Source organism: Coturnix japonica, chromosome 2 (assembly GCF_001577835.2).
Source record: "Coturnix japonica isolate 7356 chromosome 2, Coturnix japonica 2.1, whole genome shotgun sequence".
NCBI lineage: Eukaryota > Metazoa > Chordata > Aves > Galliformes > Phasianidae > Coturnix > Coturnix japonica.
The window spans coordinates 64,939,074-64,955,811 of record NC_029517.1 but is presented as its reverse complement, the minus strand read 5'-3'; the positions used below and the strand labels follow the sequence as shown (position 1 = coordinate 64,955,811).

The window sequence follows — 16,738 nt, the reverse complement described above, 5'->3', positions numbered from 1 at the left end:
AGTTTTCACTCTCCTATGTAGATTAGTTGCTAAGAGGAATAGAGAGTTAAAAGCAAAGAAAGATAAATTGAGATGTTTTGCTTCAGAGAGAAGACTGAGAAAACCAGATGGTATAGATTTCCTCCATGCTACCTCTTTCTGTCTAATACCTTTTGATTGTTGAACACTAAGTATATAATAAAACTAATGGAAATACGTATGAAAATGTACCTTGGCTTAAAACTGAGGTACGTTTTGACAATGAAGCTTCATGTTATTTACCGACGAGTTGTAATTTATTGTAGCTCTGTCAGTTGAATGCTGATTTTCTGCTTAAGGAGGGTGTGGGCAAGCACTCATGCCATTGTGGGGTTTTTGTTTTGCTTTCTTAAACAACAAAAGAACCCCTTGCTACTCTATTTCTGTAGTAGTTTGTTATACTCTTATTGGATATTACTAAAAGTGACTTTCTTCCTTTGCAACCTCTTCTTCTTTTCTGAAAATTTCTGTTGCTGAAGGGCACAGTAAATACTGCGATGTTGTTTTACTTCTGTTGTTTCACAGTTTGATGATGCTGATGGCCGCAGTGATGTGTGGAATTTATTTTCATGGCATTTCATGAACAGTGACAGTCTCATTTGTTAATGTATCTCATCATTGCAGTATTATTATTTTGCATAATTGTTCTGTTTAATTTATTCAAGGGGCCTGACATGTTATGGTCTTTTAAGTATGTGCCTCTAGGACTTGAGGTTGTTGCCATATGGTGAGATAGTACAGCATGACAACCTTTCAGCAACAGTGAAATAAATATGATAATTGTAAGTGTTCAGTAGAATCTTACACTTACCCCACTTTGACTTGACTTTTTCACCTTAATGCCAGGTTGGCTGTCGCATGCAAGCAAGCCATGTTCAAACAGACTTTCAAATGTTGTGTTGGATAGATCAGAAACAGACTGATGATTCTTACTTGTCTTTGCGTGAGTAACTTTAAGTGAGAAGTCAGAGTTCAGCTGAACTTAAAAGTCTTTAAGGGCAGCTCTTGCATAGACTTAACATTGGGCAGCAGTGATTTATAGAAAATGTTGGTTTTAATATAGGAAGGCTATAGAGAAGAGGTAAGTAGAAGTGAGCAATTCAAGAGGATCTGTGCTACACTAAACAAATGAAGTAGTTCCAGTTTCGGCCAGGTACAAAACAAAAAAAAAACTGGCCATTCAGATAAACCGACACCTACATTTTTCAGAATCAAAACTGATGGAAATGTTGATAATAGTTTTAATGTGTAACATGTTTTTTAAACTTCTTTTATCAGTGGTTTACCTACAAGGCAGGCACATACTGTAGGTATTGCTTCAGGTTAACAGTAGAAGTGGTTGAGTCAAACAAGTTTATTTTTCTTCAATATCTGCTCTGAGTAAGGTGTTGAAATCAACTGAGTCAACAGTGATTCTTTGGGTAAAATGCACAGAACCTGGATGCTGACATATCCTAGTTGTTAGCCTGTAAGAGGCTATATTTTCACATCCTTTAAATCCTTTTTCTCTTGTAGTCCTCCATAGCCTACAGCACCCTCTAAGTATTGTGAAATTGAAGTAGCCCTTCTCCCAGGAATTTGCTAATTTCTGATTACTATGTAAGAAAGTAGCCCTAAAAATGGGAGACTTATTTTTTTAAGATGCATCCTAACATTCCCAACAGATGTCATAGCTTATTGGAGTATCTTGATAAATTAACTATTCTCTTTTTTCTTCACTCACATACAGAGAAAGTTTACTGTATGTACTGTTGTTACTGATGGAAGAGTAACAGATTTGTAAGCATGGGTGTGGATCCCAAGTTGTCAGCAGGGAGTTGAGACAGGTTTAAAACAGACATGAGTACTCTTAATTCAAATATGCTTATGTATATTAGCTCATTTATGTGAAAATGTAACTTTGAAGTGTTAATGTGGTTCTATTTGTGAAATATAATACACCTTTAATGCTACAGGTAAAGATTGCTCTAGAACTTGAGCTTCTTTTTTCTCCTCCTGGTTAAAATGCGATAACCAAATTTATTCCTTGGTGTTGTGGCTTTGCAGAACAGTAGGGCAAGGTACTTAGAAAGGGATTTGTTAAGAGAAATAAACATGAAGGAACAGATAAACCTATAAAAATTGTTATATATATTATATAAAAGTCCTGTGTAAGCTCTTGTATCCAGAGTTCTAGTTTATATATTCTCTGATCTGCTAGCATCTTCTTTTTGTATCTCTACAGTTGAACTGTGGTTTATGGTTTGTCTGCTACATGAATGCTCAAGCAGGGAATAGGTTATCATGATTTTTCTCCAGGTAAGTTTGACTTAGTGTGACCATAAATTGGTTTTATAAGTGTACATTTATACCAATTAAGGAGTTTTTTGTTGTTTTGGTGGAGTTGAAATTAGGAGGAGGGATCTGTAAGCCTATTTAATTTTTTTCCTTTTGGTTTTCACTTTTATCATTCCTTTTAATCTTTAGTGTGTTTCATGGTCTTTTAAGTTCAAAGTATAATTATGGTGATGGAGTGGTTTAATGAATTACTACATTTAATACTTCCCCCTCACCAAGAGCAGTATTTCTTCTTTAAATCTATAATTAGATCATGCTGCTGCCATCCCTACCCTAATGGAAGCGTGAGGTTTCACATTCACCATGCACCTCGGTGTATGCTTGTGTGCTTGGCAATCTTCATTTTTGGTTTTGGTCCATCAAAACTGAATTGCATTCTGTGCATCTTCTGTGCACAAATACTAGCAAATTTCATAGCAGAAGAATGCAGGGGGAGTTGCCATCACGTGCCTCTGCTGCACTGAGCTTTTAGCATTAGACTGGGGTCTTTGCATCCCTCTGTTGCATGTCTTGAGTATTCTGAATATTAGATTTGTACTATTCCAGGCTCCAGCTCTGTGGTGACATACATATATATCACCGATTTGGGTAGGAATTTGATTTCATAGAAACGCTTACTTGTTGCTGCTATGTGCACATTTCCTGCAGGCATCGCCCTTATTTCTCATGCTGGTAGTGACTACAGTGATTCCTGCTGCCACGTAATGCAGACAACTTCATCTTTCCAATGCAGGCAGGAGAGAGGCTAGTAATTTTTCATTGTTGTTGCATGTTCAGGATTCCCCCTTCCCCTCCCACATTACCTTGGTCCCTTTAGGAAGATTTTCATCTATTACACTTCCCCTTCTCTTCTGGAAGAACTAAATCTCTTCCAGTGTTTCCAGGCTGGTGATCTAATTTGACAGCTCATCGGTGATGTCTCTTCCACTTCAAAGAGGCAGGTAGCCTAGGGCTAGCCAGCTGTATTGTGGATTCTGCAGATTTGGCTCGCCATTCCTGCTGGGTGTCATCTGTCTCCTTGGTCTTGCAGTGGATAATTTTTGTCCTCCCCAGCATCATCTGCCTGAGCAGTTTCTGCCTGGCAGGCCTGTCTGTCCAGGTTGAGAATCGCACACAGCAGCCGTGTGGCTAATCTGACAAGGCATCGCTCCAACAAGCGCAGCCCCAGGCCCGCTCTGGCCAGGATTGGCGGCATGGCCCACAAACTTCCAGCTATCATGACGGCAGTCGTGGTCTTCCATCACAGGCACAGCCCATGGACTTGCCCTGCCTGGGCATAGCGTGTCCCTTGCCTCCCACCCCTGCAGCCTGTCGCTCCGATTCCACACATGGCGGCAGAATTCTGCCTCAACAGGTTTGGGTTCCCCCGCCTGTTGCCAGCGTTTGACTTGGACACCGCCACGCGGATGAAACAATCCTTTAGTGGATTATCATTGCCAGACAGCCTGTGGGAAAAATGACAGGATTCGGCATGTTAATCTGAAGGTTTTACAATTCGAAGCACTGCTAACGCTAATAGGAAACGGCAGAGTGATCCCTAAAAGAGAAAGCGGGTTCCAGTGCAAGGCAGAAGTGACAGAGTTTGTTTAGCCTATCCTCGAAAAAAACACATGATGACTACATATGTTGATTTTCATGCTCCGAGCCATAGATATTTCCATATTTTTGTGACTTGATGGCTACTGCCTGCAAACTGACAGGTTAGGAGCTCCACAAGTATTGTCTTTTTATAGTCATCACCTCTTTCAAGTCCTCCCTATTCGTTTTAAATGTGTTTTGAGAATAAGCTTGAGAGGGCAGTGAGAGCAAGAGGAAAAAAAAAAAAAGACAATAGGCATTAATTCAGCAAATGAAGCATGTTCCTGTATTAATAATAATGAGTATTCAAACAAAGGGGAGAAATGGTTTCAGGATAGTAGGCCTAGAAAACAAGGCATTGATCTGTCACAGGATTTGCTCTTCTTGCAGTCTCCTAATTCTGAAACTGGCATTATTCATCATGGGGGGAAAAAAGACTTTCCTAGAAGTGCAGTAGTTATAAACCTTATTAGCTACAGGATTTCTTCCTTAGAAAATAAGATATGGCTGAAACATATGGCTTGGACGGGGAAATATCTTGTCTGAAGGATGGAGTAGTGCTTGAGGAGCACTGTAGCTAGGCTGGACAGTGATAAAATAAACCTCCAAACAATTCTACCCCTAATTGTTGGTGGGCGTCAAGCCAGCAGGAATATCCTACAGATACTATTAAAATATAAGCACTAATGTCATCTGTTGGTGATTGTCAAGTAGTGAAGTGCTTTGGAGCACTATAAATACTGGTCTGTAGGTTAGCAAGTGATGGTTACCTTGGGGGGAAAAAACGGTGGTATCAATTGGTAATAATTTATAATGGTATCAATTTTTCAGTGATACTTATCTCTGTTAGTCATTGACTAGTGTGTAATATTTACAGACTATGAAACAGTGAATGTATGAAAAACCGTTTTATGAATTTCTGTTAAGTGTAGCGGTAAATTTAGCTGAAGTATTCAACACTTCCCCATGTAACACTGGGGAAGTGTTACTGTTTGAATGGAGCCTTGCATAGGTTGGGACTGATTTTTGAGAAGAATGATTTAAAAAACCACATTCACTCATGTTCAGAGATGAGTTTAGATCACAGAATCACAGAATTATCAAGGTTGGAAAAGACCTAGAATATCATCTAGTCCAACCATTACCAATAGTTCCTGGCTAAATCATATTCCTCAACACAACATCCAGACGTTTCTTGAACTCTCCCATGGTCGGTGACTCCACCACCTCCCTGGGCAGTGCATTCCAATGCCTGACTACCCTTTCTGAGAAGTAATACTTTAGAGGAAGTATGTAGATGATTCACATATAAGGCCAAATTAAGCAAGTAGTTTCTGAACTTTGACAGCAGGGCTCAGTTTATTGTTTTTTGTCTCTTGAAATAGCTTAACACAAAGAAAATCCTGTTCCCCACCTCAGTCTATTGCTGCTACCTATAAAAGCAATGCGGAATAGGTTTGAGGGGAGAGTGCTGCAGATAGAAAAGGCTGAGTAAGAAACAAGGATCATATCAACCATAGCAACGCCCGCCGTCACACGGTGATGGCGTCACGCTGCGCGCCGGGGCGGGCCGAGCGCCATGAGCGGGGCAGGCCCCGCGTCCCCCGGCCGGAGCGGGTCGGCCCTGCCGCTGCCTTTACCCCTGTCTCTATCGCTGACCGGCGACAGAAAACGGGAGGTGCCGACAGCGAGCACCTTGCTTCAGCCCATCATCAAGGGTAGGAGAACCGCGGGGATGTGTGGGGGTTGGTAGTCCGGCGGAAGGAGGGGTTATTTTATTGGAGAGCCAGGCCTCTTTTTCATACACCTATATATTGTAAATACAAACACTATTTTGCGTGTATTTGGAGTGCCTTTTGCAGTTATGTGTGATGTACTGCCTTGTTTCATAGCCAAGTGTGGAGTGTGAGAGGAAAACTGACTTTCATTCATCTTCCAGATGTTGGGGAAATCTATTCGAGACTCCTGGATCACAGACCTGTAATTCAGGGAGAAATACGTTACTTTGTTAAAGAATTTGAAGTAAGTATTTGTATCATTCGTGGTGCCTACCCGTGAGTCTGAGACCTCACACACTTGGAAGGTCTTTCTGAAGCAAATTATGTACATATGACAGCGTCTAAAAAGATTTAACATGCATTTATTACCCAAAAAAAAACCCCAAAATTCAGTTGTTGCTGGTAGGCATAGGATTACATCTGATGAAGAAGCAGGTTTGTGCTTTGGATAGAGTCAGCTAGATCATTTGTAAATTAACTTTGTTCTCATTTTTATGCCATGAAATAAAATAGTATTCCTGAGAGAGAAGAGCAACACCACCTTATGTCAGTTGAGAAGGTCATTAAAAATTGAATGAATGGTATCTGATTGTTAATAAAGCCGAAGTACTGAAGGTGTAAAAGTTGCTTTTATGTACGTTTGTTTGGGATGTGTAATGCCGTTTCCACAAGGTGGCAGCAAAACCTTAGAAAAAGGAGATTCTTGTGTCACAAAAGCCTGTTCGGAAGAGTGACTTCTTACTCTTAAGATTTCATATCCCACATTCTTTAATAGTAGTCCAGAAAATAGAGCTTTGCTTCAAGATTCTTCTCTGCAGGGCTGACTGAAAAAAAGAAAAAGACACAAATTGTTATATTTTTTTTTCTTCCTGGATTGTTGCTGGTATTTCAGCCAGATCTTCTTCCTTTCTGTACTGGTTTAGTAAAATAAGTTTGTGAATATTAAGCTTTCTTCAGTTCTTTATTATGTAGGTTTGAAAGTCACATGATGATTTTTTTTTTTATTTGACTTTTGTGACTTTTGAGTCACCGACCATGGAAGTGTTCAAGAAACGTTTGGATGTGGTGTTGAGGAATATGATTTAGCCGGGAAGTATTGGTAATGGTTGGACTAGATGATCTTCTAGGTCTTTTCCAACCTTGATAATTCTGTGTGTGATTCTGTGAGCAGACTAAAGGATGTAGTAATTAGTTTGATGTGGCTTCTCATAGGAAGGAAATTTTTAAAGGGCCCTATTATGATCAGCAGCTTTGAGCGCAGGCTTACTTCTGTGCAACTCAACCTGACAGCTCTGAAGAGGAGTAAAGATTGGGTAGGGGCAAGGTCCAACAGATCCAGAGTCCTTTCCTTTGCTTCATGGAAAGTAGTGGTGAAATTCAGAGTGGAAGCTGTGCTCTGGCTTCAATAAATGAGATATTCAGTGTGTAAATGGTAAAGCAAGAGCTTGTTCTTCCAGCTAATCGTGAGCTTCTGCATTGTGTTAGCTTTTAGTCTTTGCTGGTTTGTTTCAGTAAAAGCATTTTAACTTGACGTTATGTTGACGTTATGACATACTGAATTTAGAATATCAGATATCAAGAAAGCAGAATCACTGCTGGGTTATTCTTCTGTAACAAGCGAGTTACAGAAATCCAGTATTTTCGTGCTCTTATCTGTGTTGGTTTAATATGCCATAAATTCTCAAAGCAAAACAGTAAATTTTTCCACGCAATGTTTTTTAGTTATAAATTCCAACTTTTCCCACAAGGATCAGAAGCACCATTCAGAGTATTCTTATATTTCACTTAAGTGTGAAGAAAGGAGCATTACTTACTTAAGGAATACTTAAGGAATTTCTCTTTAGCCACTCAGTCTCTTTCAATTCTTTTGGTAGGAGAAACGTGGCCTCCGAGAGCTCCGAGTACTTGAAAACCTGAAGAAAACCATCTTTGAAACAAATGGAAACATTCTTCCTAAGTGCGAGCAGTCAATGCAGGATAACCTCAGTGAAGTGTTCCAGAGATGTAAGCAAGTTGCTTCTTATTTGCTTCATTGCAACACTTTGAGGGGTGGTATAAATAGTTTGGATTCCTGTGGGGAAATTACCATCCTGAGTTCGTATATATATATTTATATATTTTATATATATATATATATATATAAATTTCAGGTGTCTGATTTGTTGCATGAACACTGTGCTGTGGCCTTCAAGTTTCTTACTTTTTCCACTGGAAAACAGAAAGCCAACTGCTTAATTTGAAACAAAACTTGCTAATAGGTAGATGTGAAATGTGTTGTTTTTCTTACCTTTAGTCTCAAATAGAGTAGTCGTAATAACTCTTATATGCTAACCCTACTTTCATAAGTATAACTATTTAATATGCCTTGTATTGCTTAGATTTTTTTAAAGGAAGTTTAAAATTTGTTATGGTAATTGTTCAGCATCTGTTTTCTTGCTCATTAAGCAAGATAGTTTCTCAAAGACATTCTGAGAGAATATGGCTTTGAAGCTTTAACTGATTAATTTATGCAGTTGAAACATGCCATTATGGCTTTTGCATGTTGTGTGCTATGTTGTGTAAGCATTTAGTTTTGTATGGCAACAAGGTTGCATGAAAATATCTGAAACTGTGCATAAAGCGTGTGTTCTAATATCCTATTTCTGTGGAGTGAACCTTTGATATTAGTCCCTGACTCTCAAATATTCAGCTGCACAGTGCATTATTAGTAATAGAATCAGAGATTGAACTTGGAAGGGACTCTGAGCATTGGTTTTGTCCAACCATTCTGCTCAAGCAGGGTCAGAGACTCTACTAGAGACTTGCCTCCAATTCAATTTTGTGCTGCTGATCACAGCCTCTAGCCTTGACCATTCAGCCAGTATTTGAACCACCTTGCTGTCCACTTACCTAACCCGTACTTTGTAAACTTGTCCATGAGGATATTGTGGGAGATACTTTCAAAAGCATTATTGACATTGACCTAGGACTGAGGTGAGGCTGCCTGGCCAGTAGTTCTCCATACCTCTCTTCTAGTTCTCAGAAATCTCTCAGAGTTGAAGTGACCTTTCAAAGCTAGTGGCCTCACAGTGACATCAGCCAGCTCTCAGCACTACTTTACACAACCTACCATGTCCTATTGAATGTGGTTTCAGTTTGTTTAACCTGGTCCTCCTCCAGTGAGGGTAAGTCTTCCTTGCTTCAGACTTTCCCTCTGGTTTTAGGGGGCTGGAATGCTTTAATGCCTTTGTCTTACCAGTGAAAACTAAGGCAAAGGAAGCATTGAGTACCTTGGCCTTTCCCTCATTCAGCATAGGGTTTGTATCTTCCCTAGTCTTCATTCTTCTGTTTTTCCTTTGAGTATTCTTATTGCCTTCATATCTCTCAGCAGATTTGACTCCAGGTCAGCCTTGGCTTTCCTAGCCATGTCCCTTCGAAGATCAAGCAGCAACCACATACTCTTCTTTGGCCACCTGCCCCTGCTTCTACCTCCTATCACATGTTTTTTTTTTATCTGAATTCAGGCAAGGAGCTCCTTGCTCATCTATGCAAGCACTGTGTGTACCAGCTGCTCACTCACTTAATGAGCAGCTTCCCTTCCCCTCCTCTTCTTCATCCACAATGGTGCGAGTCACATGCCTCTGTGATCCCAGTGAGGTGGTAGCCCTGCACACAGACTTCAGACTACTCCTGTATGTTCCTCATACTACATGCATGTGTAGTGCTATTTCAGCTTGCTGATAACCCTTGGAACAGTCTTGAGAGCTTTTCCTTTACGGTGCTTCCTTCTTCAGGTATCTACGCTTGGAGTGATTCCAGCTGTAAGCCCACAGGGTCCGTTGAATCCCTGTCACCAGTAAGTTTAGGAGAATACTACCAGAACCCCTGTGCTCCTGACCACTGTTTCCAGAGTCCCATTGTCATGCTTGATACTTCTGAAGTCACTTCTGCAGTATCACTGGGATCTGCATCATCCTGACAGAACATGAACTTTGGTAACATCTTCCCAACATCCCAAGTGTAAGCCCCAAGCAAGCAGTAAGCAAACGTCAGGACAAACTGGATGGGCAGTAGAGAGTCTGCCACCACTTTCACTTGCTCTGTATTGCAGTGGACATGAGTGTCTCAGCCTTTTCCACAAGAGATGATCCATTTCCTGGCTCTCTGGTTGCTCTGTAGCTACAAGGGCAGTGAATCTGCTCTGTAGTTGCAATTCCTTGGAGAGCAGGAGCCTTCCTCCTAGAGTGAGAAGTCACCAGCAAATACATCTTTAAGTTGATGATAAATTAGTAATGTATTTTTCAATACTAGGCTGTGCTAGTGAGGAAGATGACTGCTTTTGAGGAATTAGTTAATTTAATTTGGCATTAATTATTTTATCATTTAAGTAGGGGAGAAATCTATGTAGGAATCAAGTCCTTATTTCCACTGGCATGTTTTCCTAGACAATCAGATGAGGCTGAGTCCAGCATAAAGATGTTCTCCATGCAGATTGTTTTTACTAATTCTTGTATTTTGTGAGGAAAAAAAAAAAACAAAGAAGAAGAACTTAAACATTCCTGTATACTGACTTGCAAGGTTTTTATTGTGACACGCTAGGTAACACACTCCAGCTTGTCTGCAGCATTAAGGAATATGGTCACAGGAAGACTTGTCTGCCTTTCTAATTTCAGCTTCTAGAACATGCAAGGGTTGGTATCTGTGATATGCTTACATACAGTTGGCAGTGTAGAATATTTTATGCAGGTACTGGTTAAATCTGTTGGGTTTTTTTGTCTTCTCAGAGGTTAATGGCACAGTGGGATACAATATTGGACATATGGACATACAGTGGTCTTGTGTATTTTAAGTCTCTTTTGGGCAATATTCCCTGTGACTTAAAACAGCAGACTGATAACTGCAATTTGTTATTTCAGTACAAGCTGCCAATGATATGGTCCACAAGCTACAAGAGAAGGAACGTGAACAGAGGAAGGTAAAGGATGAGTGGATAGATTTCTGTAATGTGATTTAAGGAAAAGTCTTGCATGCTTCTACAACAAGTGCACCTGCCTTCACTGTAGCAGATCTTAAAAACTATTCTGTATCCTGTATACTTACAGTAAAAGGTTTGAAGTGATTTTTGCAATTATAGAATTCGAGTAGCAGTGTATGTGCTTGAGGGCTAAACTGAGTGGATCACAATCTCCTCATGTGTGGAAACGTTTTTTTTTTCTTGTTTAATTTATTTCCTTTGCTTTATTTCCCCTCCTTGCTCAGACTATAATATTTGTCACATAGAGGAAAAGCTCAAATAAGAAAAGTTATTTTCTGTGGAACAAAAAACACCTACTAACCTACCAGAATGGAAATGTAAATCTTTCCTAGTTAGCTGAGAACATTGAGTATATTATATATATTGCTTGTTGAAAAGGAAGCGTAGATTTTTTTTTCACTTGTGGATGGGTTGTTTAATGAAGGGCTATATTATAGGAACATGCGAATCATTGGAATCTTTTCAGCTGGCTACACTTCACTCATTTGAAATACATGTGCTTCGAATCTAAAATTTGGAAAATTATACAAGAAATTAGTTTCATGTTTTCCCATTAGTCCTTCACGATTGTATTTCAATGTTATCTTTTTCCTCGTGGTTTTATTTATAATCAGGTAGTAGTTTAGGAAAACTGGAGACATTTCTGTGGCCATCACACAAAATAGGCTGTGCATTGATTTATGTAAGCCGATAGCCGTGTTTTTCTTTCCTTTTTGTAATCAATGAAGATGGGCAGTCCAGTTGCAGTTGAATACCAGCACTGTGTGAATAGTGCACTGCTGAACCCTGACAAAGTTTGCTTGTGTCCAGCACTACTGTAGATATTGGTAGAAGGCTGAAGTAGGAAATTCATCTTGCAGTTCTGCTACTGCTTGTTTGAAGTAAACGTTTGCGAAGAAGTTTTATGACTTACAAAATGAACTCATTTAGCAAGAATGGAAACTATTCTTTTTGAGAATATTGGCTCTTTTTCCATTCAAAGAATTTATATGCACTGGGGCAATGCTAATAGCCATTCAGGATATGTAATATTTCTTTAAGCTTGTATAGTAAGAGTTTTTGGCTTTGAAACTTTCCAAATGTGGGTTGTAACAGGTAGGAATCTTTTTGAATTATTGATAAGTTGTCACTGCAATTCAACCATTCAAGGGTAAATATTGTAAATATTCTTTCCTTACTTTTCTTTCTGAGATTATTTGGTTTGGAGAAAAAAAAATCATCTTAAGAGTAGAATGAATTTGAAGATTTCCTTTACTAGTTTTCTTTTTATACAACTCCTTTCTGCTATTAGTATCAGTCAATTGACAGAAGGATGCTGATGATTTTCCCTGCCATGTTCTCACTTAAGGTGTGAAATAATCTGTGATTACAGGAGTGTCACTCAGAGAAGCATTAATTGGATCCTCTGTCTTGTTGGGTATTCTTCCTGCTCATATCACTAATATTTAGTGAGTAGTTCAAGCTGTGTGAGGCTTGTAAGGGAAGCCAGAGAAGAATTCAAGAAACACTGTAAACATTTTTTAGGGTACTGCATTCTCCCATTTATTTCAATAATTCTGTTTGGAAGCATGCAGGCATACGCTGCCCAGCACATTCATGGAATCATATCATAGAATCATAGAATGGCCTGGGTTGAAAAGCACCACAATGAACAATGCCTGCTATGTGCAGGGTTATCAACCAGCAGACCAGGCTGCCCAGAGCCACATCCAGCCTGGCCTTGAATGCCTCCAGGGATGGGGCATCCACAGTGTCCTTGGGCAACCTGTTCCAGTGCATCACCACCCTCTGTGCGAAAAACTTCCTCCTAGTTAAGGAAATCATAGAGATTGAAGCTGAAGTATTCTGTAGCTCTGTAATATTGAGCCCGTCTTGTGAGCTGGGATATGTGAATTAGATTCTGTAAGTTAAATCATTCAATTCCAACATCTCAAAACACAGACTACTCTTCGTGTGGATGGCATCTTTACCTCGTGTTCAGTTTTGAATGAATGATCATTCACTGGGATGTATTTATTGTATTAGGAGTGAAATTTTGTTTCCTTTCAAACCTAAGCCACTAAGGCCAGTAAAAGTTGGAGGCTGCTCAGAATTGTACTAAACATTTGCTGAGTGCAGAATTGGTGACAGCATACAGAAGCCAAAGTTTGAATCATTAACAACTATTTTAGTTGTGATGAACTTTCGTTTCTAACTCAGTTGCAAATCTGTGTGTCAGTATCTGTGAGATGATACAAATCTCTAGAGACCCTTCGTTCTTCTTACTGTTGTCATCCATTAGAAAACAAATGTTTTGCTGGTCTGTCGATATGTAAGCTACAAATTGATTGTGTGAAATACTCAGCAGAGACAGATGAGAGGAAACCAGTCAACATCAAGAAAAGAGGAGCAGGAAAGTGTTTCTAAGATAGAAATACTTTCAAAACAGCGAACTCCCCAAGTCCAGTAGTCAGCTTCTTGTAGTGTGAATGGGGTGGTGGAGGAGTGTCTGTTCATACTGTTGGCTTTTTTTCCATTCCAAGATTAGTATTCATCTTAAAAGGTCTTTGTGAGACAATCTGGTTTAGTATCATCTACTTACGGTACTTACAACTGTGTCAGTAGTCAAAGGTGTAAATGCAGGAAGTAAAAGGTAAGAGAGTAACAGAAGCCAGCTAGTATCTTTATAGTATCTTTCCACTTACTTAGTTTTCACCAGACTGCAGGAAAGGTATCATTGTTGCTATAATTTAAAGTCTCATAAACATTTTAGCATTGACTGTGCTTTATGATTTTTATTTCACTTTCTTTTTATGCTTTGTTGGTTTGGGGTTTTTTTACTTCTTTTTTCTTTTCCTATTTCCTCTACTGCAGTGAAAACCCAGTTTCTCAGATGCTTTAAGATTAGGTCTCATGACCTCATTTAGATCTTGTGTATAGATCTAGAAATGACTGCTAAAACTTTCCATTTTTCTCCTCTCAGATTCAGGCTGATAAGAAAATGGCTGGTGATGAGAAGCGCGTTGCTGAGTGGGAGACGTTCCTGAAAGAACAACAGAACAAGCGAGAAGAGGTGGACGAAGAGCACAGAAAAGCTATGGAGCGCCTCAGAGAGCAGTATTCTGAGATGGAGAAGGAACTGGCCAAATATGTTTCCTTTTAAGACCTTTCTGTTCTTGTTTGCTGGTTTTGTGCCAATATTCGATTGCTTCTGAATTAAGTTGAGATTCTTTCAGAAAGCTGAACCAAGTAAGATAAAAGGAGAATCTCCTCCACATGTTTTGTATGGGAAGGAATACACACATACTTTCAACTTAAGTGCCTATCTTTGTTAAGGGCGAGTGGAATGCCGGTATTTCTTAGTTTACTGGAAGGTGGAACTGGAAATTATACGGTGTGACTACATCAGCTCAGGGAGTTGCGAATTGGAATTCTCTTCAATTTGCATAGTGTATCATATCATTGGGGAAAACAGAGCCTAATGTTAACTATCATGCTGTGCAGCCACAGCCCTTTCCCAAAAAGTGGGTGTAGTAGGTTCCAGCCATAGTTAGCTGAGAGTTCACTGGGAAAAATGTAAATTCTTTTTATAGATTTTGGGGAAACCAACTTGTTTTAAAGGATAAACTTTGAAATTTCAGTGGTGAAAGATCTCAGCATAGTTATTAAATCCAGTTACAATCCCAACTTATTATTTCTGTGGTCAGTATTTTGAAGTGGAACTGAGATTTAAAAGGTTTTTGCTAACGTAGAAATGGTAAATGAGCTCGAACAAGGAATCTTTTTCCATCCCTGTAAATACTACAGATCTCTTATCAATTCAAGTGTTCTAATCAAAGCCAAAACAAGCTCAGTACTAATCACAAGAAACATATCTTTGTATTAGCTTTTTAGCTAGTACAGTATCTACCTTAAATATTTGACATGCTGTTGGTTTACTTAAGATAAAATGGTGAGGACTTTATAAAGCAATTGAGGAAAGACTTTTGTTTGTTTTTCAGCCTAGCAAATGTGATCAGGTTAATGGTAAAATGCTTGTAGTCCCGATCTTTTTGGTTACTAGTCCTTTACTTGTAGGGAGCATATGAAGCTCCCTTACTGCTTTCCTTTATTTAAAACTTGCCTTTAACAGCAGTGTAACTGAAGAAAGTTAACATAATCAGTTCATTAACTAAGCAAAATGAGACATAGTACTGTAATGAAATTTGCTGCAAGCTAACCGGTAATACAGGAAATATCTTTCCGTAATTTAACTGGTGTCCAATATAGAATGGAAACAGGTAAAAATAAACAGAATTTACCCTTTACCTGTATTGCAATAGTAATATGCCAACAACGGTTGCTTGTATAATTTTATGGCTCGGTGTCAAGGCTCCATTCCTGGCAGCACGTTGATAGCATGATTAAAGTTAGCAGAGGAGATGGAATAAGTATTTGAGATTTCTTTCAATAACACTGAATTCCTGCCAAGCAGGTCTGCCCACTGCTGTAGGCACGACAGATTCATCAATCATCATTGTGCATCTGGACTGAAGAGAGAACTTGCCGACAGTGGGGTGTGCTGGAATGTTGTTAATTCTCTGTTGAGGATGGGAAAAACACAGATGTCTCCCAGGTATCTCCCACCTGAAAAACAGGGAGGTTTCCTTAAGAACAACCCCTGTTTGAACAGAAAGTGATCTCTGTGATATTTCTCAGCTTATGCACCTGTTTATGATTGTCATAACGAAGCTCTTCTATTTAAAAAGTCCCTGCCTGTCTTTAGAATTGGGTGTGGAATAGTTTTGTTTGTTTTAAGAACAAACTCAAAAAGGCTCCTCTCTTACCCGATTCCTTAACGTATATGTGCTCAAAGCCCAAATGTCTTTATAACAAAATGCATTTAATTGTATATTGAATTCATTTTATTTTTGCACTGATTGTTTTTATTAAGTCTTCAATACTTAATTAACTGCACTGGAGCTGTACCTTTTAGTACTTAGTCAATATGAGGGCTCTTAAGCAATGATACAAGTTGCAAGTTGAATGTCCACTGGAAAATAAAGAAGTATTTCCAAAAACTTCTGGGATTTGTGCTCCGGGTTCTTTGAAAAGCTTCTTCTAAATATTAATGTTGGAAACAGTGTATCTGACCATTCTCTAGCAAAGTGAGACTGGACGCGATTGCACTACACATTCAATATTCAAGTGGTAGAGACTTATTCAATAGTCTCTACCACTTGAAAGAAGTAGAAACAAACAGAAGAAGGAGTGGTTTGAAAGTTGTTTTATATCACTGGTGCATGAAGAAAGTGTTTTCACTTACAGTATTTACGTGATCAAATTGAATCACAGCTTTAAAAGTGTTGAGGATGGCTTTAATGCTTTTCAAGCTTGTTATGGATTTGCACGGGATTCCAGTAGGAAATGGAATGGATTCTCAGTGTTTAAATAAATCCCAGGATGGTCCTCCTTGGAATGTTTTATATTCAAGGTCTGTCACATATTAGTGTTAGCAAGGAATGGACTTAATCTGCTGACTGATCTGCTCTTACTCAGCTTCTTTCTATACTGATCATGGGTAATAAACACTTTCTGAAGATGAATTCCATTGTGACAGCTGGCACATCGTCTGACATTTTAGTTTATGGCTCTCTCAGTCTTTTCTTGAGCATCATGACTCTTCTTAGTAGTCAAATTAAATTGTAAATAATCCCAATAATGAACCGATGTTCCCTCCTGAGTTGGAAAGCTTTCTGTGTCTGAAGGCTTTGGATTTTGATTTACAAATACTCCCCAGCAGGTGTCAGTGCAAGCCTGACAAGGAAAGTTTGAAGCCTGTTGTAGGGAGAGTTTATATATTTGTGTTCCATTGCATTCAGTATATTGTGTAAGTATGAGTTATTCAGTGAATGAAACCACATAATTTTAAATTTAAAAAACAAGAAAGAAAGAAAGAAAGACATCATTTATGAGGAGTATTTTGCTCCATTACTCTTCATGTGTCACTCTTAAAGTGATTTATGTAAGATAGGCTTGTCTGAATACTCAGAGC

General features: G+C 39.0%; 1 protein-coding gene across 1 annotated transcript; it reads left to right on the top strand.

Annotated features, from left to right (window-relative positions):
• Window positions 1-5,479: 5,479 nt before the first annotated feature.
• On the top strand, window positions 5,480-16,152 carry BLOC1S5 (biogenesis of lysosomal organelles complex 1 subunit 5). Its single transcript, XM_015854633.2, has 5 exons — window positions 5,480-5,651; window positions 5,873-5,955; window positions 7,586-7,715; window positions 10,607-10,665; window positions 13,688-16,152. The coding sequence occupies exons 1-5, from the start codon at window positions 5,513-5,515 to the stop codon at window positions 13,865-13,867; spliced, it is 591 nt and encodes a 196-aa protein (XP_015710119.1). The 5' UTR covers window positions 5,480-5,512; the 3' UTR covers window positions 13,868-16,152.
• The last annotated feature ends 586 nt before the right edge of the window (window positions 16,153-16,738 follow it).